This window comes from Dendrobates tinctorius, unplaced genomic scaffold, assembly GCF_039654945.1.
Source record: "Dendrobates tinctorius isolate UK_male_01 unplaced genomic scaffold, ASM3965494v1 ptg000189l, whole genome shotgun sequence".
In the NCBI taxonomy this organism is placed as follows: domain Eukaryota; kingdom Metazoa; phylum Chordata; class Amphibia; order Anura; family Dendrobatidae; genus Dendrobates; species Dendrobates tinctorius.
The window spans coordinates 5,447,914-5,469,164 of record NW_027361856.1 but is presented as its reverse complement, the minus strand read 5'-3'; the positions used below and the strand labels follow the sequence as shown (position 1 = coordinate 5,469,164).

Sequence of the window (21,251 nt, the reverse complement as noted above, 5' to 3'; positions counted from 1 at the left end):
AGGCAGCGAGCTTGTGGGACTGGGGAGAGTGGGCAGTCATTTACTGTAATTGATAGGTTCGTAGGGGGGGTCACGTGAGATGGGGGAAAGATGATGAATTCTGTTTTGTCCATGTTGAGTTTCAGATATCTAGTGGAGAAGAAGGATGAAATAGTGGACAGACATTGAGGGATTCTGGTTAGTAGGGAGGTGATATCTGGTCCAGAGATGTAGATCTGTGTGTCATCAGCATAAAGATGATATTGAAAGCCATGAGATTCTATGAGCTGTCCCAGGCCAAAGGTGTAAATAGAGAACAGCAGGGGCCCAAGGATTGAACCTTGTGGGACTCCGACAGATAGGGGGCGAGGTGAGGAGGTGGTGTGTGAGTGGGAGACGCTGAATGTCCGGTCTGTTAGGTATGATGAGATCCAGGAGAGGGCCAAGTCTGTGATGCCGAGGGATGAGAGGGTCTGTAATAATAGGGAATGGTCCACTGTGTCAAAGGCAGCCGACAGGTCCAGGAGGAGGAGGACAGAGTAGTGTCGCTTGCTCTTGGCAGTTAAGAGGTCATTGGTGACCTTAGTAAGGGCAGTTTCAGTGGAGTGGTGTGACCGGAAGCCAGATTGTAAGCGGTCGAAGAGGGAGCAAGAAGAGAGATGGGAGGACAGTTCAAGGTAGACGTGTTGTTCCAGTAGCTTGGAGGCGTATGGGAGAAGTGATATAGGGCAATAGCTAGATACAGAGGATGGGTCAAGAGAGGGCTTTTTGAGGATAGGTGTGATGGAGGCATGTTTAAAGCTTGAGGGGAAAACACCAGTTGTTAGTGATAGGTTGAAGAGATGGGTTAGGGTTGGGATGAAGACTGTGGTGAGGTTTGGGATGAAGTGGGATGGGATCGGGTCGAGTGCACAGGTGGTGAGATGTGATCTTGAGAGTAGAGTGGAGAGTCGATCTTCTGTAATGGTGGAGAAGTTGGTTTTGAAGGTGGAGGGCTGGGAAGTCGGGAGGAAGGGCTCTGGGGGTTGTTGACCAAAACTGTCCCTGATGTTATCAATTTTCTGCTTGAAAAATGAGGCAAAGTCTTCAGCTGAGATGAGTGGGGAGGGAGGAGGTGCTGGGGGGCGGAGGAGAGAATTGAAGGTGTTGAATAACTGTTTAGGGTTGTGAGACAGGGAGGATATGAGAGATGAGAAGTAGGTTTGTTTAGCTGTGGCGAGTGTGGTCTTGAAAGTAGTGAGGGACTGTTTGAATGCGATGAAGTGCTCGTTGGAGTGGGATCTTTTCCATCTGCGCTCAGCAGCCCTGGAAGCTCGCCTCAGCTCTTTGGTCAGGCTGGTGTGCCTGGGCTGTCTGTTGATTTTGCGAGTTTTGGTATGTGTAAGTGGGGCAGCGGATTCCAAAGCTACAGCTATTGTGGTGTTATATAGAGCGGCAGCGTCATCCGCATTGTGTAAGGAACTTATATCTGTAAGAGGGAGGAGGGGTTATAGGTTTTTTCCATGTCCTGATTTAGTTATATTTCATATTGGTGGTAATGATCTAGGGAAAATGAAGACTTTGGACCTGCTCGCATTAATGAGATTGGATGTTTCGGTTTTGAAACAATCCTTTTCTACTACAGACTTCGTTTTCTCGGAGATCATACCCAGACTTTTATGGAAGAGGAACGGTTTATATTTCATGAACAAGATACGTATAAGGGTTACCAGGGGCATTCAAAAGTTTTTACCATTGATTAATGGTTTTTCTTTTCGGCACACAGAGCTTGAGGGTTTTATTTTGGGCTTATATATACAGGACTTGGTTCATTTGTCCGACATTGGACTGGACATTTTTAATTTGGATTTGCATTCTATGGTAGAGAAGTGGCTGTGTGGTTTGGGGGGGGGCCATGTCTCAGTGAGCCCTGGCTTTTGGGAAAATCGCCCGGATTGTTTCTCTGGTATGGTAATATTGGATAATTTTATGGAATTATTTATTTAATGGTTTGGTTATTTATTTATTATTAACCCAAAATAAACTCACGGCCACTTTTCTTCCATTATTAAAGTGTGTGGTGTCATTTATTTACTGATATCGGTCCTGTAGGGCCATGTCAGCACCCCCCCCCCGCGCAATAAAGGAATACATAAAGGGGGGGTTCCATGGCCATACGGGCCGTAATAATATTTATTTATTGTTTTAATTCTAATTAAAAAAATGGGTTAAAAGTGGGCTGGGCGCCCTCAGTATGGTTTGTGGAGAAGGACATATCTGGTTTCTGACTGGTTTCCTTGGCAACGTTTTAATGGGCCAGGATTGGCTGGAGAAATTTGGCGGTTTTTCTGTGTTTATAAAAAGCCCTGCACTGGCAGTTTTTACCTCAGAAAACATTTTCCTGAAGAAAGATTCCCCCTCCCTCCCTCCCTAATTTTCAGATTATCTATCGTGATGTTTTACTATGGGAAAATCGCCCGGATTGTTTCTCTAGTATGGTAATATTGGATAGTTTTATGGAATTATTTATTTAACGGTTTGGTTATTTATTTATTATTAACCCAAAATAAACTCACGGCCACTTTTCTTCCATTATTAGGCCATGTGCACACGCTGCGGTTTTGCTGCGGTTTTGGCCCTGCAGAACTGCAGCAGTTCCACAGACATGGTACTTTACCATGTTAGCCTATGGGTTTTCAAAACCGCAGTGCTCACGCTGCGGTTTTTTACCTGCGGAAAAGCTGCGGTTCTTTTCTTTTTCCGCAGCATGTCAATTGTTTCTGCGGATTCTGCTGCGGTTTCACACCTTTAACATAGTAGGAAAAAACCCGCAGCAGAATCCGCAGCGTGTGCACATACCCTTAAAGTGTGTGGTTCATTTATTTACTGATATCGGTCCTGTAGGGCCATGTCAGCACCCCCCCCCCGCGCAATAAAGGAATACATAAAGGGGGGGTTCCATGGCCATACGGGCCGTAATAATATTTATTTATTGTTTTAATTCTAATTAAAAAAATGGGTTAAAAGTGGGCTGGGCGCCCTCAGTATGGTTTGTGGAGAAGGACATATCTGGTTTCTGACTGGTTTCCTTGGCAACGTTTTAATGGGCCAGGATTGGCTGGAGAAATTTGGCGGTTTTTCTGTGTTTATAAAAAGCCCTGCACTGGCAGTTTTTACCTCAGACAACATTTTCCTGAAGAAAGATTCCCCCTCCCTCCCTCCCTAATTTTCAGATTATCTATCGTGATGTTTTACTATGGGAAAATCGCCCGGATTGTTTCTCTGGTATGGTAATATTGGATAGTTTTATGGAATTATTTATTTAACGGTTTGGTTATTTATTTATTATTAACCCAAAATAAACTCACGGCCACTTTTCTTCCATTATTAGGCCATGTGCACACGCTGCGGTTTTGCTGCGGTTTTGGCCCTGCAGAACTGCAGCAGTTCCACAGACATGGTACTTTACCATGTTAGCCTATGGGTTTTCAAAACCGCAGTGCTCACGCTGCGGTTTTTTACCTGCGGAAAAGCTGCGGTTCTTTTCTTTTTCCGCAGCATGTCAATTGTTTCTGCGGATTCTGCTGCGGTTTCACACCTTTAACATAGTAGGAAAAAACCCGCAGCAGAATCCGCAGCGTGTGCACATACCCTTAAAGTGTGTGGTTCATTTATTTACTGATATCGGTCCTGTAGGGCCATGTATACAGGTATCTATGACTGTGGTGACGTCACCTCACACTGCATACAGGAATCTATGACTGACATCACCTCACACTGCATACAGGGATCTATGACTGTGGTGACGTCACCTCACACTGTATACAGGGATCTATGACTGTGGTGACATCACCTCACACTGTATACGGGAATCTATGACTGACATCACCTCACACTGCATACAGGGATCTATGACTGTGGTGACGTCACCTCACACTGTCTGTGTACACCCACCTATGACTGACATCACCTCACACTGCATACAGGGATCTATGACTGTGGTGACGTCACCTCACACTGCATACAGGGATCTATGACTGTGGTGACATCACCTCACACTGTATACGGGAATCTATGACTGACATCACCTCACACTGCATACAGGGATCTATGACTGTGGTGACGTCACCTCACACTGTGTACACCCACCTATGACTGACATCACCTCACACTGCATACAGGGATCTATGACTGTGGTGACGTCACCTCACACTGCATACAGGGATCTATGACTGTGGTGACGTCACCTCACACTGCATACAGGGATCTATGACTGTGGTGACATCACCACACACTGTATACGGGAATCTATGACTGACATCACCTCACACTGCATACAGGGATCTATGACTGTGGTGACGTCACCTCACACTGTGTACACCCACCTATGACTGACATCACCCACTGCATACAGGGATCTATGACTGTGGTGACATCATCTCACATTGTATACAGGTATCTATGACTGTGGTGACGTCACCTCACACTGCATACAGGGATCTATGACTGACGTCACCTCACACTGTATACAGGGATCTATGACTGACGTCACCTCACACTGCATACAGGTATCTATGACTGTGGTGACATCACCTCACACTGTGTACGGGAATCTATGACTGACGTCACCTCACACTGTATACAGGTATCTATGACTGTGGTGACGTCACCTCACACTGTGTACGGGAATCTATGACTGACGTCACTTCACACTGTATACAGGTATCTATGACTGTGGTGACGTCACCTCACACTGTGTACGGGAATCTATGACTGACGTCACCTCACACTGTATACAGGTATCTATGACTGTGGTGACATCACCTAACACTGTATACGGGAATCTATGACTGACATCACCTCACACTGCATACAGGGATCTATGACTGTGGTGACGTCACCTCACACTGCATACAGGGATCTATGACTGTGGTGACATCACCTCACACTGTGTACACCCACCTATGACTGACATCACCTCACACTGCATACAGGGATCTATGACTGTGGTGACGTCACCTCACACTGCATACAGGGATCTATGACTGTGGTGACATCATCTCACATTGTATACAGGTATCTATGACTGTGGTGACGTCACCTCACACTGCATACAGGGATCTATGACTGACGTCACCTCACACTGCATACAGGTATCTATGACTGTGGTGACATCACCTCACACTGTGTACGGGAATCTATGACTGACGTCACCTCACACTGCATACAGGTATCTATGACTGTGGTGACGTCACCTCACACTCTATACAGGTATCTATGACTGTGGTGACGTCACCTCACATTGTATACAGGTATCTATGACTGTGGTGACATCACCTAACACTGTATACGGGAATCTATGACTGACATCACCTCACACTGCATACAGGGATCTATGACTGTGGTGACGTCACCTCACACTGTGTACGGGAATCTATGACTGACGTCACCTCACACTGTATACAGGTATCTGTGACTGTGGTGACGTCACCTCACACTGTGTATGGGAATCTATGACTGACGTCACCTCACACTGTATACAGGTATCTATGACTGTGGTGACGTCACCTCACACTGTATACAGGTATCTATGACTGTGGTGACGTCACCTCACATTGTATACAGGTATCTATGACTGTGGTGACATCACCTAACACTGTATACGGGAATCTATGACTGACATCACCTCACACTGCATACAGGGATCTATGACTGTGGTGACGTCATCTCACACTGTGTACACCCACCTATGACTTGGGTGATGCTGCCTCAGGATTCACCTCTGTACGAGGCTGAAGTTGGCTTCTTATTCGACAGTCTCTTATTCTGCAATTTTTTCTTTTCTGTTTTTTTATAGGTTTAACCACGAAAGAGAAGTATCACAACAATAACATATAATGCAGCGAGGAGCCTGGTGAGAATACACTTAACAGCTACAAAGAGTATAACATGGGCACCAAAGGGCGTTAATCAAAGGCCTGTTTCACACATCAGTTTTTTTGGTCAGTCAAAGTCCGCTAAAATGGCGGATAACGGATCCATTCCTGTACTGACCACAACGTTTGGCACCGGACCGTTATTTTAACGGATCCGTCAAAGGAAGAATTTTAAAGGAACCGCTGGGGGGGGGAGAGAGAGAGAGAGAAATTGGCGGATCCGTTTTTTTCCAAAACGGCGGATTTTGACTGATGGACACAAATGGATGTGTGAAACAGGCCTAAGACTACACAGATAGTGATGCCCCCCCATCAAGCCCAGGTCACTCCAGCCTGGCCCAAATGGGTTCTGGGCATCAGAGTAGGCATCAAAGTGGGCTGTTTGCCTAACCAACTTCAGCCTCATTAACCCCTTTCTGACATCAGACGTGCTATCCCGTCCATGGGACCCGGGCCCCTATGCCCATGGACGGGATAGTACGTCTAGCGCGATCAGCGGGGCCCATGTGGTGAGCGCCGCTGATCGAGGCCGGGTGTCAGCTGATTATCACAGCTGACACCCGGCACAATGTGTCAGGGGCGGTCACGGACCGCCCCCGACACGTTAACCCCTTGCACACCACGATCAAACATGATTGCGGTGTACCGGGGTTTAAAGGGAAGCATCGGCAGGGAGGGGGCTCCCTCCGTGCTTCCCTGAGCCCCCCACGGCAGCGCAATGTGCAGCTCCTTCCCTGCAGGCCCCCGAATCCAAGATGGCGACGGGGGCCTGCAGGAAGCTGGCTTCCTCAGTGTCTGCAAAGCGCAGGTATGAGGAAGTCTGCAGCAGTGCCTGTGACAGATCGCTGATCTGTCACAGTGATCTGTGATGTGACAGATCAGCGATCTGTCACAGGACAGTGATGTCCCACCTGGGACAATGTAATAAAGTTAAAAAAAAAAAGTGTTACAATAATTTTAAAAAAATCGCCAAATAAATTAGAAAAAAAAAAAATTCCCCCAATAAATCCATTTTTTGGAAATAAAAAAAAAACAAAAACAATAAAAGTACACATATTAGGTATCGCCGTGTCCGTAACGAACTGCCCTATAAAACTGTCCCATTTAGCGAACCCCTTATAAAATAAAAATAAAAAACAAAGCAAAAAATAATGATTTATTATCATACCGCCAAACAAAAAGTGCAATAACACGCGATCAAAAAGACGCATATAAATATCCATGGTACTGCTGAAAACGTCATCTTGTCCCGCAAAAAACGAGCCACCACGCAGCATCATCAGTGAAAAAATAAAAAAGTTATAGCTCGCAGGAGAAAGCGATGCAAAAATAATTATTTTTTATATAAAATAGTTTTCATTGCATAAAACCGACAAAACATAAAAAAAGACCTAAATGAGGTATTGCTGTAACCATACTGACCCGAAGAATAAAACCGCTTTATCAATTTTACCGCACGCGGAACGGTGTAAACACACCTCCCAAAAGAAATTCATGAAACGCTGGTTTTTGTTCATTCTGCGTCCCAAAAATCGGAATAAAAAGCGATCAAAAAAGTCACGTGCCCGAAAATGGTACCAATAAAAACGTCAACTCGTCCCGCAAAGAATAAGACCTCACATGATTCGGTGGGTCAAAATACGGAAAAATTATAGCTCTCAATATGTGGTGATGCAAAAACTATTTTTACAATAAAAAGCGTCTTTTAGCGTATGACAGCTGCCAAACATAAAAACCCGCTAAAAATAGTAAATCAAACCCCCCGTTATCACCCCTTTAGTTAGGGAAAAATAATAAAAAATAAAAAAATGTATTTATTTCCATTTTCCCATTAGGGTTAGGGCTAGGGTTAGGGCCAGGGTTAGGGTAAGGGCTAGGGCTAGGGTTAGGGCTAGGGTTAGGGCTGAGATTAGGGCTAGGGCTAGGGGTGTGTTGGGGTTAGGGTTGGAGTTAGAATTGGGGTTTTCCACTGTTTAGGCACATCAGGTGCTCTCCAAATGCAACATGGCGTCTGATCTCAATTCCAGCCAATTCTGAGTTGAAAAAGTCAAATGGTGCTCCTTCCCTTCCAAGCTCTGCCATGCGCCCAAACAGTGTTTTACCCCCACATGTAGGGTATCAGCCTACTCAGGACAAATTGCAAAACAACTTTTGGGGTCCAATTTCTCCTGTTACCCTTAGGAAAATAAAAAATTGGGGGCAAAAATATCATTTTTGTGGAAAAAAATGATTTTTTTATTTTCACGCCCGGGCGTTATAAACTTCTGTGAAGCACTTGAGGGTTCCAAGTGCTCACCACACATCTAGATAAGTTCCGCGGGGGGTCTAGTGTCCAAAATGGGGACACTTGTGGGGAGTTTCAATAGTTTAGGTACATCAAGGGCTCTCCAAACGCACGACACCCGCAGACCATTCCATCAAAGTCTGCATTCCAAAACGTCACTACTTCCCTTCCGAGCCCCGACGTGTGTCCATACAGTAGTTTTCGCCCACATATGGGGTGTCAGCCTACTCAGGACAAATTGGACAACAACTTTTGGGGTTCAATTTCTCCTGTTACCCTTGGGAAAATAAAAAAAATTGGGGACTAATTGATCATGTTTGTGGAAAAAATACAATTTTTTTTATTTTCATGCCCAGCCATTATAAACTTCTGGGAAGCCCTTGGGGGTTCAAAGTGCTCACCACACATCTAGATAAGTCCCTTAGGGGTTCTAGTGTCCAAAATGGGGTCATTTGTGGGGAGTTTCAATAGTTTAGGTACATCAGGGGCTTTCCAAATGCCCATGACACCCGCAGACCATTCCATCAAAGTCTGCATTCCAAAACGTCACTACTTCCCTTCCGAGCCCCGACGTGTACCCATACAATAGTTTTCTCCCACATATAGGGTATCAGCATACTCAGGACAAATTGGACAACAACTTTTGGGGTCCATTTTCTCTTGGTACCCTTGGGAAAATAAAAAAAATTGGTGACTAATTGATCATGTTTGTGGAAAAAATACGATTTTTTTATTTTCATGCCCTGGCATTATAAACTTCTGTGAAGCCCTTGGGGGTTCAAAGTGCTCACCACACATCTAGATAAGTTCCTTAGGGGGTCTAGTTTCCAAAATGGGGTCATTTATGGGGGGTTTCCACTGTTTAGGTACATTAGGGGCTCTTCAAAGGCAACATGACACCCGCAGACCATTCCATCAAAGTCTGCATTCCAAAACGTCACTACTTCCCTTCCGAGCCCTGACGTGTGCCCATACAGTAGTTTTCTCCCACATATGAGGTATCAGCATGCTCAGGACAAATTGGACAACAGCTTTTGGGGTCCAATTTCTCCTGGTACCCTTGGGAAAATAAAAAAAATTGGTGACTAAAAGATCATGTTTGTGGAAAAAATACAAATTTTTTATTTTCACGACCGGGCGTTATAAACTTCTGTGAAGCACTGGGGGGTTCAAAGTGCTCACCACACATCTAGATAAGTTCCTTGGGGGGGTCTAGTTTCCAAAATGGTGTCATGTGGGGGGGTTTCCACTGTTTTGGTACATCAGGGGTTTTCCAATCGCGACATGGTGTCGGATCTCAATTCCAGCCAAAAATGTCAAATGGCGCTGCTTCCCTTCCGAGCTCTGCCACGCGCCCAAATAGTGGTTTACCCCCACATGTGGGGTATCAGCGTACTCAGGACAAATTGCACAATAACTTTTAGGGTATGTGCACACGCTGCGGATTCTGCTGCGGGTTTTTTCCCACGGAAACGCAGGTAAAACCGCAGGTAAAGTGACCTGCGGTTTTGCTGCGGTTTGGCCTGCGGTTTTGCCCTGCGGTTTTGCCCTGAGGTTTCACACCTGTACTATGTTAAAGGTGTGACACCGCAGCAGAATCCGCAGAAACAATTGACATGCTGCGGAAAAAAAACCGCAGCTTTTCCGCAGGTGAAAAACCGCAGCGTGAGCACTGCAGTTTTGAAAACCCATAGGCTAACATGGTAAAGTACCATGTCTGCAGAACTGCTGCAGTTCTGCAGGGCCAAAACCGCAGCAGAACTACAGCAAAACCGCAGCGTGTGCACATAGCCTTAGGGTCCTGTTACCTCTGGGAAAATAAAAATTGGGGCTGAAAAGATCATTTTTGTGGAAAAAATATGATTTTTTAATTTTACCGCTGTATGTTATAAACTTCTGTGAAGCCCTTTGTTCAAAGTTCTCACCACATATCTAGATAAGTTCCTTGGGGGGGTCTAGTTTCCAAAATGGGGTCACTTGTAGGGGGTTTCCACTGTTTAGGCACATCAGGGGCTCTCCAAACATAACATGGCGTCCGATCTGAATTCCAGTCAATTTTGCATTGAAAAAGTCAAACGGCGCTCCTTCCCTTCTGAGCTCAGCCATGCGCCAAAACAGTGGTTCCCCCCCACATATCAGGTATTAGCGTACTCAGGACAAATTGCACAATAACTTTTGCAGTCCAATCTATCCTGTTACCCTTGGTAAAATAAAAAAAATTGAACCTGAAGTATTTTTTTTGTGAAAAAAAGTTAAATATTCATTTTTTTTTAAATATTCAAAAAATCCCTGTGACGCACCTAATGGGTTAATAAACTTCTTGAATGTGGTTTTGAGCACCTTAAGGGGTGCAGTTTTTAGAATGGTGTCACGTTTGGGTATTTTCTATCATATAGACCCCTCAAAGTGGCTTCAAATGTGATGTGGTCCCTAAAAATAAAATGGTGTTGTAAAAATGAGAAATCGCTGATCAACTTTTAACCCTTATAACTTCCTAACAAAAAAAATTTTGGTTCCCAAATTGTGCTGATGTAAAGTAAACATGTGGGAAATGTTACTTATCAAGTTTTTTGTGTGCCGTATCTCTATGATTTAAGGGCATAAAAATTCAAAGTTGGAAAATTGCAAAATTTTCAAAATTTTCGCCAAATTTCCGTTTTTTTCACAAATAAACGCAAGTTATTTGAATGAAATTTTACCACTAACATGAAGTACAATATGTCACGAGAAAACAAAGTCAGAATCACCGGGATCCATGGAAGCGTTCCAGAGTTATGACCTCATAAAGGTACAGTGGTCAGAATTGTAAAAATTGGCCCGGTCATGAACGTGCAAACCACCCTTGGGGGTGAAGGGGTTAACTTTGTACTGTTGACAACTACCAGTGGGCGGAGCTTTGCTGCTTCCCGAGCGGTGATTGGCTTATCTGTACAGAGCCCATCCTCATACGATACCAACAACCAATAAACGTGATAGATGTCATATTGCCTTCGTTCGTCTCGTCCCATCTGCCGAGTCCCTGCCTTCTCCTGGGAATTGTAGTTCTTGCTGAGGTGGTGAATACAGTAAGTATAGAAAGGATGAACTACAAGTTCCGGCATGCAGGGGGACTGGAGAAGCGTTTAAAGTCGGTCTCTAGGTATAGGGCTGTAGTACTGAAGCCGGTGCACGAGAGAGGTAATGGCTGCTGATGCGGATGAGGAGTATTCAGAGTCTGTCAGCATGATGATGGGGGGAGATGATATTATGGAGACTGTCAGCAGGGTGATGGGGGGAGATGATACTATGGAGACTGTCAGCAGGGTGGCGGGGGAGATGATACTGTGGAGACTGTCAGCAGGGTGGCGGGGGAGATGACACTGTGGAGACTGTCAGCAGGGTGGCGGGGAAGATGATACTGTCAGCAGGGTGGCGGGGGAGATGACACTGTGGAGACTGTCAGCAGGGTGGCGGGGGAGATGACACTGTGGAGACTGTCAGCAGGGTGGCGGGGGAGATGACACTGTGGAGACTGTCAGCAGGGTGGCGGGGGAGATGACACTGTGGAGACTGTCAGCAGGGTGGCGGGGGAGATGACACTGTGGAGACTGTCAGCAGGGTGGCGGGGAAGATGACACTGTGGAGACTGTCAGCAGGGTGGCGGGGAAGATGACACTGTGGAGACTGTCAGCAGGGTGGCGGGGAAGATGACACTGTGGAGACTGTCAGCAGGGTGGCGGGGGAGATGACACTGTGGAGACTGTCAGCAGGGTGGCGGGGAAGATGACACTGTGGAGACTGTCAGCAGGGTGGCGGGGAAGATGACACTGTGGAGACTGTCAGCAGGGTGGCGGGGAAGATGACACTGTGGAGACTGTCAGCAGGGTGGCGGGGAAGATGACACTGTGGAGACTGTCAGCAGGGTGGCGGGGAAGATGATACTGTGGAGACTGTCAGCAGGGTGGCGGGGTAGATGATACTGTGGAGACTGTCAGCAGGGTGGCGGGGTAGATGATACTGTGGAGACTGTCAGCAGGGTGGCGGGGTGATGACCATTTGATGAGGGGGATGAAGAGCTCCTGAGAGCATGGGTGAATTAATTGCTGCAGTGGGCGTGGCTGAGCCCATATATGGCCGGGCGGAACCTTATGACGCTGTTCCTAGGCAGCAGTGGAGACGCCGGTGGGCGGGGCTCGTTATCGGTGGAGGTGACGGCGTTCTGCATGTGGTTCCGGGTCTTGAGCGCCGGACTGCTGTGGCTCCGCCCTCTCCGGGGCGTCAGCGGCCCAACATGCGCCCGGTACCGGCCAACTAAAGATGTGATATTGAGGAGACCCGGAGCGGCCGGAAAACGGGTGCGTGCGGTACTTCCTATGCGGTGCGGTGTGCTTGTATACAGCAGTATGTGACGTCACCTATTATATATATGTCCTCTCCCATCACATACATATATCGTGCATACAGGAGGTGTGTGTGTGTGTGTATATAGTGTGTAGAGCAGAGCCCGGCTGTCCTCTCCCATCACATACATATATGGTGTATACAGGAGGTGTGTGTATATAGTGAGTGTACAGCAGAGCCCGGCTGTCCTCTCCCATCACATACATATATGGTGCATACAGGAGGTGTGTGTACAGTGTGTATATAGTGAGTGTACAGCAGAGCCCGGCTGTCCTCTCCCATCACATACATATATGGTGCATACAGGAGGTGTGTGTACAGTGTGTATATAGTGAGTGTACAGCAGAGCCCGGCTGTCCTCTCCCATCACATACATATATGGTGTATACAGGAGGTGTGTGTGTATATAGTGAGTGTACAGCAGAGCCCGGCTGTCCTCTCCCATCACATACATATATGGTGTATACAGGAGGTGTGTGTGTATATAGTGAGTGTACAGCAGAGCCCGACTGTCCTCTCCCATCACATACATATATGGTGTATACAGGTGGTGTGTGTGTATATAGTGAGTGTACAGCAGAGCCCGGCTGTCCTCTCCCATCACATACATATATGGTGCATACAGGAGGTGTGTGTATATAGTGAGTGTACAGCAGAGCCCGGCTGTCCTCTCCCATCACATACATATATGGTGTATACAGGAGGTGTGTGTGTATATAGTTAGTGTAGAGCGGAGCCCGGCTGTCCTCTCCCATCACATACATATATGGTGCATACAGGAGGTGTGTGTACAGTGTGTATATAGTGAGTGTACAGCAGAGCCCGGCTGTCCTCTCCCATCACATACATATATGGTGCATACAGGAGGTGTGTGTACAGTGTGTATATAGTGAGTGTACAGCAGAGCCCGGCTGTCCTCTCCCATCACATACATATATGGTGTATACAGGAGGTGTGTGTGTATATAGTGAGTGTACAGCAGAGCCCGGCTGTCCTCTCCCATCACATACATATATGGTGTATACAGGAGGTGTGTGTGTATATAGTGAGTGTACAGCAGAGCCCGACTGTCCTCTCCCATCACATACATATATGGTGTATACAGGTGGTGTGTGTGTATATAGTGAGTGTACAGCAGAGCCCGGCTGTCCTCTCCCATCACATACATATATGGTGCATACAGGAGGTGTGTGTATATAGTGAGTGTACAGCAGAGCCCGGCTGTCCTCTCCCATCACATACATATATGGTGTATACAGGTGGTGTGTGTGTGTATAGTGAGTGTACAGCAGAGCCCGGCTGTCCTCTCCCATCACATACATATATGGTGTATACAGGAGGTGTGTGTACAGTGTGTATATAGTGAGTGTACAGCAGAGCCCGGCTGTTCTCTCCCATCACATACATATATGGTGTATACAGGAGGTGTGTGTGTATAGTGAGTGTACAGCAGAGCCCGGCTGTCCTCTCCCATCACATACATATATGGTGTATACAGGAGGTGTGTGTACAGTGTGTATATAGTGAGTGTACAGCAGAGCCCGGCTGTCCTCTCCCATCACATACATATATGGTGTATACAGGAGGTGTGTGTATATAGTGAGTGTACAGCAGAGCCCGACTGTCCTCTCCCATCACATACATATATGGTGTATACAGGAGGTGTGTGTATATAGTGAGTGTACAGCAGAGCCCGGCTGTCCTCTCCCATCACATACATATATGGTGTATACAGGAGGTGTGTGTATATAGTGAGTGTACAGCAGAGCCCGACTGTCCTCTCCCATCACATACATATATGGTGCATACAGGAGGTGTGTGTACAGTGTGTGTATATAGTGAGTGTAGAGCAGAGCCCGGCTGTCCTCTCCCATCACATACATATATTGTGCATACAGGAGGTGTGTGTGTGTGTGTATATATAGTGAGTGTACAGCAGAGCCCGGCTGTCTTCTCCCATCACATACATATATGGTGTATACAGGAGGTGTGTGTATATAGTGAGTGTAGAGCAGAGCCCGGCTGTCCTCTCCCATCACATACATATATGGTGCATACAGGAGGTATGTGTGTATATAGTGAGTGTAAAGCAGAGCCCGACTGTCCTCTCCCATCACATACATATATGGTGCATACAGGAGGTGTGTGTGTATATAGTGAGTGTAGAGCAGAGCCCGGCTGTCCTCTCCCATCACATAAATATATGGTGCATACACGAGGTGTGTGTATATAGTGAGTGTACAGCAGAGCCCGGCTGTCCTCTCCCATCACATACATATATGGTGTATATAGTGAGTGTACAGCAGAGCCAGGCTGTCCTCTCCCATCACATACATATATGGTGTATACAGGAGGTGTGTGTATATAGTGAGTGTACAGCAGAGCCAGGCTGTCCTCTCCCATCACATACATATATGGTGCATACAGGAGGTGTGTGTGTATATAGTGAGTGTACAGCAGAGCCCGGCTGTCCTCTCCCATCACATACATATATGGTGTATACAGGAGGTGTGTGTACAGTGTGTATATAGTGAGTGTACAGCAGAGCCCGGCTGTCCTCTCCCATCACATACATATATGGTGTATACAGGAGGTGTGTGTATATAGTGAGTGTAGAGCAGAGCCCGGCTGTCCTCTCCCATCACATATATGGTGCATACACGAGGTGTGTGTATATAGTGAGTGTACAGCAGAGCCCGGCTGTCCTCTCCCATCACATACATATATGGTGTATATAGTGAGTGTACAGCAGAGCCAGGCTGTCCTCTCCCATCACATACATATATGGTGCATACAGGAGGTGTGTGTGTATATAGTGAGTGTACAGCAGAGCCAGGCTGTGCTCTCCCATCACATACATATATGGTGTATACAGGAGGTGTGTGTATATAGTGAGTGTAGAGCAGAGCCCGGCTGTCCTCTCCCATCACATACATATATGGTATATACAGGAGGTGTGTGTATATAGTGAGTGTAGAGCAGAGCCCGGCTGTCCTCTCCCATCACATACATATATGGTGCATACAGGAGGTGTGTGTGTGTGTGTGTGTATATAGTGAGTGTACAGCAGAGCCCGGCTGTCCTCTCCCATCACATACATATATGGTGTATACAGGAGGTGTGTGTGTATATAGTGAGTGTACAGCAGAGCCCGGCTGTCCTCTCCCATCACATACATATATGGTGTATACAGGAGGTGTGTGTGTATATAGTGAGTGTACAGCAGAGCCCGGCTGTCCTCTCCCATCACATACATATATGGTGTATACAGGAGGTGTGTGTATATAGTGAGTGTAGAGTGGAGCCCGGCTGTCCTCCCATCACATACATATATGGTGCATACAGGAGTTGTGTGTGTGTATATATAGTGAGTGTAGAGGGGAGCCCGGCTGTCCTCTCCCATCACATACATTTATGGTGTATACAGGAGGTGAGTGTAGAGCAGAGCCCGGCTGTCCTCTCCCATCACATACATATATGGTGTATGCAGGAGGTGTGTGTATATAGTGAGTGTAGAGCGGAGCCCGGCTGTCCTCTCCCATCACATACATATATGGTGTATACAGGAGGTGTGTGTACAGTGTGTATATATAATGAGTGTAGAGCGGAGCCCGGCTGTCCTCTCCCATCACATACATATATGGTGCATACAGGAGGTGTGTGTACAGTGTATATATAGTGAGTGTAGAGCGGAGCCCGGCTGTCCTCTCCCATCACATAAATATATGGTGCATACAGGAGGTGTGTGTACAGTGTGTATATATAGTGAGTGTAGAGCGGAGCCCGGCTGTCCTCCCCCATCACATACATATATGGTGTATACAGGAGGTGTGTGTGTGTGTGTGTGTATAGTGACTGTAAAGCAGAGCCCGGCTGTCCTCTCCCATCACATACATATATGGTGTATACAGGAGGTGTGTGTATATAGTGAGTGTAGAGCGGAGCCTGGCTGTCCTCTCCCATCACATACATATATGGTGTATACAGGACGTGTGTGTATATAGTGAGTGTAGAGCGGAGCCTGGCTGTCCTCTCCCATCACATACATATATGGTGTATACAGGCGCTGTGTGTATATAGTGAGTGTAGAGCAGAGCCCGGCTGTCCTCTCCCATCACATACATATATGGTGTATACAGGAGGTGTGTGTATATAGTGAGTGTAGAGCAGAGCCCGGCTGTCCTCTCACATACATATATGGTGAATACAGGAGGTGTGTATATAGTGAGTGTACAGCAGAGCCCGGCTGTCCTCTCCCATCACATACATATATGGTGTATACAGGCACTGTGTGTATATAGTGAGTGTACAGCAGAGCCTGGCTGTCCTCTCCCATCACATACATATATGGTGTGTACAGGAGGTGTGTGTATATAGTGAGTGTAGAGCAGAGCCCGGCTGTCCTCTCCCATCACATACATATATGGTGTATACAGGAGGTGTGTGTGTATATAGTGAGTGTAGAGCAGAGCCCGGCTGTCCTTTCCCATCACATATATATATATATATGGTGCATACAGGAGGTGTGTGTACAGTGTGTGTATATAGTGAGTGTAGAGCGGAACCTGGCTGTCCTCTCCCATCACATACATATATGGTGCATACAGGAGGTGTGTGTGTATATAGTGAGTGTACAGCAGAGCCCGGCTGTCCTCTCCCATCACATACATATATGGTGCATACAGGTGTGTGTGTGTATATAGTGAGTGTACAGCAGAGCCCGGCTGTCCTCTCCCATCACATACATATATGGTGCATACAGGAGGTGTGTGTATATAGTGAGTGTACAGCAGAGCCCGGCTGTCCTCTCCCATCACATACATATAGTGCATACAGGAGGTGAGTGTACAGCAGAGCCAGGCTGTCCTCTCCCATCACATACATATATGGTGTGTGTATGTAGTGAGTGTACAGCAGAGCCCGGCTGTCCTCTCCCATCACATACATATATGGTGTATACAGGAGGTGTGTGTATATAGTGAGTGTAGAGCGGAGCCTGGCTGTCCTCTCCCATCACATACATATATGGTGTATACAGGAGGTGAGTGTAGAGCGGAGCCCGGCTGTCCTCTCCCATCACATACATATATGGTGTATACAGGAGGTGTGTGTATATAGTGAGTGTAGAGCGGAGCCCGGCTGTCCTCTCCCATCACATACATATATGGTGTATACAGGAGGTGTGTGTACTGTGTATATATAGTGAGTGTAGAGCAGAGCCCGGCTGTCCTCTCCCATCACATACATATATGGTGTATACAGGAGGTGTGTGTATATAGTGAGTGTAGAGCAGAGCCCGGCTGTCCTCTCCCATCACATACATATATGGTGTATACAGGAGGTGTGTGTATATAGTGAGTGTAGAGCAGAGCCTGGCTGTCCTCTCCCATCACATACATATATGGTGTATACAGGAGGTGTGTGTATATAGTGAGTGTAGAGCGGAGCCCGGCTGTCCTCTCCCATCACATACATATATGGTGTATACAGGAGGTGTGTGTACTGTGTATATATAGTGAGTGTAGAGCAGAGCCCGGCTGTCCTCTCCCATCACATACATATATGGTGTATACAGGAGGTGTGTGTATATAGTGAGTGTAGAGCAGAGCCCGGCTGTCCTCTCCCATCACATACATATATGGTGTATACAGGAGGTGTGTGTATATAGTGAGTGTAGAGCAGAGCCCGGCTATCCTCTCCCATCACATACATATATGGTGTATACAGGAGGTGAGTGTAGAGCAGAGCCCGGCTGTTCTCTCCCATCACATACATATATGGTGCATACAGGAGGTGTGTGTGTATATATAGTGAGTGTACAGCAGAGCCCGGCTGTCCTCTCCCATCACATACATATATGGTGCATACAGGAGGTGTGTGTATATAGTGAGTGTACAGCAGAGCCCGGCTGTCCTCTCCCATCACATACATATATGGTGCATACAGGAGGTGTGTGTATATAGTGAGTGTACAGCAGAGCCCGGCTGTCCTCTCCCATCACATACATATATGGTGCATACAGGTGTGTGTGTTTTTAGTGAGTGTACAGCAGAGCCCGGCTGTCCTCTCCCATCACATACATATATGGTGCATACAGGAGTTGTGTGTACAGTGTGTATATATAGTGAGTGTAGAGCAGAGCCCGGCTGTCCTCTCCCATCACATACATATATGGTGTGTGTACAGTGTGTATATATAGTGAGTGTAGAGCAGAGCCCGGCTGTCCTCTCCCATCACATACATATATGGTGTATGCAGGAGGTGTGTGTATATAGTGAGTGTAGAGCGGAGCCCGGCTGTCCTCTCCCATCACATACATATATGGTGTATACAGGAGGTGTGTGTACAGTGTGTATATATGAGTGTAGAGCGGAGCCCGGCTGTCCTCTCCCATCACATACATATATGGTGCATACAGGAGGTGTGTGTACAGTGTATAGTGAGTGTAGAGCGGAGCCCGGCTGTCCTCTCCCATCACATACATATATGGTGCATACAGGAGGTGTGTGTACAGTGTGTATATATAGTGAGTGTAGAGCGGAGCCCGGCTGTCCTCCCCCATCACATACATATATGGTGTATACAGGAGGTGTGTGTGTGTATATAGTGAGTGTAAAGCAGAGCCCGGCTGTCCTCTCCCATCACATACATATATGGTGTATACAGGAGGTGTGTGTATATAGTGAGTGTAGAGCGGAGCCTGGCTGTCCTCTCCCATCACATACATATATGGTGTATACAGGCGCTGTGTGTATATAGTGAGTGTACAGCAGAGCCCGGCTGTCCTCTCCCATCACATACATATATGGTGTATACAGGAGGTGTGTGTATATAGTGAGTGTACAGCAGAGCCCGGCTGTCCTCTCCCATCACATACATATATGGTGTATACAGGAGGTGTGTGTATATAGTGAGTGTACAGCAGAGCCCGGCTGTCCTCTCACATACATATATGGTGAATACAGGAGGTGTGTGTACAGTGTGTGTATATAGTGAGTGTACAGCAGAGCCCGGCTGTCCTCTCCCATCACATACATATATGGTGCATACACGAGGTGTGTGTGTGTATATAGTGAGTGTACAGCAGAGCCCAGCGGTCCTCTCCCATCACATACATATATGGTGCATACAGGAGGTGTGTGTATATAGTGAGTGTACAGCAGAGCCAGGCTGTCCTCTCCCATCACATACATATATGGTGCATACAGGAGGTGTGTGTATATAGTGAGTGTACAGCAGAGCCCGGCTGTCCTCTCCCATCACATACATATATGGTGCATACAGGAGGTGTGTGTATATAGTGAGTGTACAGCAGAGCCAGGCTGTCCTCTCCCATCACATACATATATGGTGTATACAGGCACTGTGTGTATATAGTGAGTGTACAGCAGAGCCCGGCTGTCCTCTCCCATCACATACATATATGGTGTGTACAGGAGGTGTGTGTATATAGTGAGTGTAGAGAAGAGCCCGGCTGTCCTCTCCCATCACATACATATATGGTGTATACAGGAGGTGTGTGTATATAATGAGTGTAGAGCAGAGCCCGGCTGTCCTTTCCCATCACATACATATGTGGTGCATACAGGAGGTGTGTGTACAGTGTGTGTATGTAGTGAGTGTAGAGCAGAGCCCGGCTGTCCTTTCCCACCACATACATATATGGTGCATACAGGAGGTGTGTGTATATAGTGAGTGTACAGCAGAGCCCGGCTGTCCTCTCCCATCACATACATATATGGTGCATACAGGTGTGTGTGTATATAGTGAGTGTACAGCAGAGCCCGGCTGTCCTCTCCCATCACATACATTTATGGTGTATACAGGAGGTGAGTGTACAGCAGAGCCAGGCTGTCCTCTCCCATCACATACATTTATGGTGTATACAGGAGGTGAGTGTAGAGCAGAGCCCGGCTGTCCTCTCCCATCACATACATATATGGTGTATGCAGGAGGTGTGTGTATATAGTGAGTGTAGAGCGGAGCCCGGCTGTCCTCTCCCATCACATACATATATGGTGTATACAGGAGGTGTGTGTACAGTGTGTATATATAATGAGTGTAGAGCGGAGCCCGGCTGTCCTCTCCCATCACATACATATATGGTGCATACAGGAGGTGTGTGTACAGTCTATATATAGTGAGTGTAGAGCGGAGCCCGGCTGTCCTCTCCCATCACATACATATATGGTGCATACAGGAGGTGTGTGTACAGTGTGTATATATAGTGAGTGTAGAGCGGAGCCCGGCTGTCCTCCCCCATCACATACATATATGGTGTATACAGGAGGTGTGTGTATATAGTGAGTGTAGAGCGGAGCCTGGCTGTCATCTCCCATCACATACATATATGGTGTATACAGGCGCTGTGTGTATATAGTGAGTGTAGAGCAGAGCCCGGCTGTCCTCTCCCATCACATACATATATGGTGTATACAGGAGGTGTGTGTATATAGTGAGTGTACAGCAGAGCCCGGCTGTCCTCTCCCATCACATACATATATGGTGTATACAGGAGGTGTGTGTATATAGTGAGTGTACAGCAGAGCCCGGCTGTCCTCTCACATACATATATGGTGAATACAGGAGGTGTGTGTACAGTGTGTGTATATAGTGAGTGTACAGCAGAGCCCGGCTGTCCTCTCCCATCACATACATATATGGTGTATACAGGCACCGTGTGTATATAGTGA

The 21,251-nt window shown here is 46.8% G+C and overlaps 1 protein-coding gene across 3 annotated transcripts in view; it reads left to right on the top strand.

Annotated features, from left to right (window-relative positions):
* The first annotated feature begins 11,221 nt into the window (after positions 1-11,221).
* LOC141055651 (farnesyl pyrophosphate synthase-like) overlaps positions 11,222-21,251 on the top strand; it is a 51,769-nt gene continuing 41,739 nt past the window's right edge. The window contains exon 1 of one of the 3 annotated variants that reach the window (XM_073552316.1): positions 11,222-11,243. Coding sequence is in view for 1 of the 3 variants with exons in the window: in XM_073552314.1 (XP_073408415.1) it covers positions 12,306-12,512 (207 nt within the window). In the remaining 2 variants the exon portion in view is untranslated. Of the gene's footprint in view, positions 11,244-11,286; positions 11,356-12,290; positions 12,513-21,251 lie in introns of those variants that run through there. The other 2 variants (XM_073552315.1, XM_073552314.1) reach the window with 2 other exon arrangements.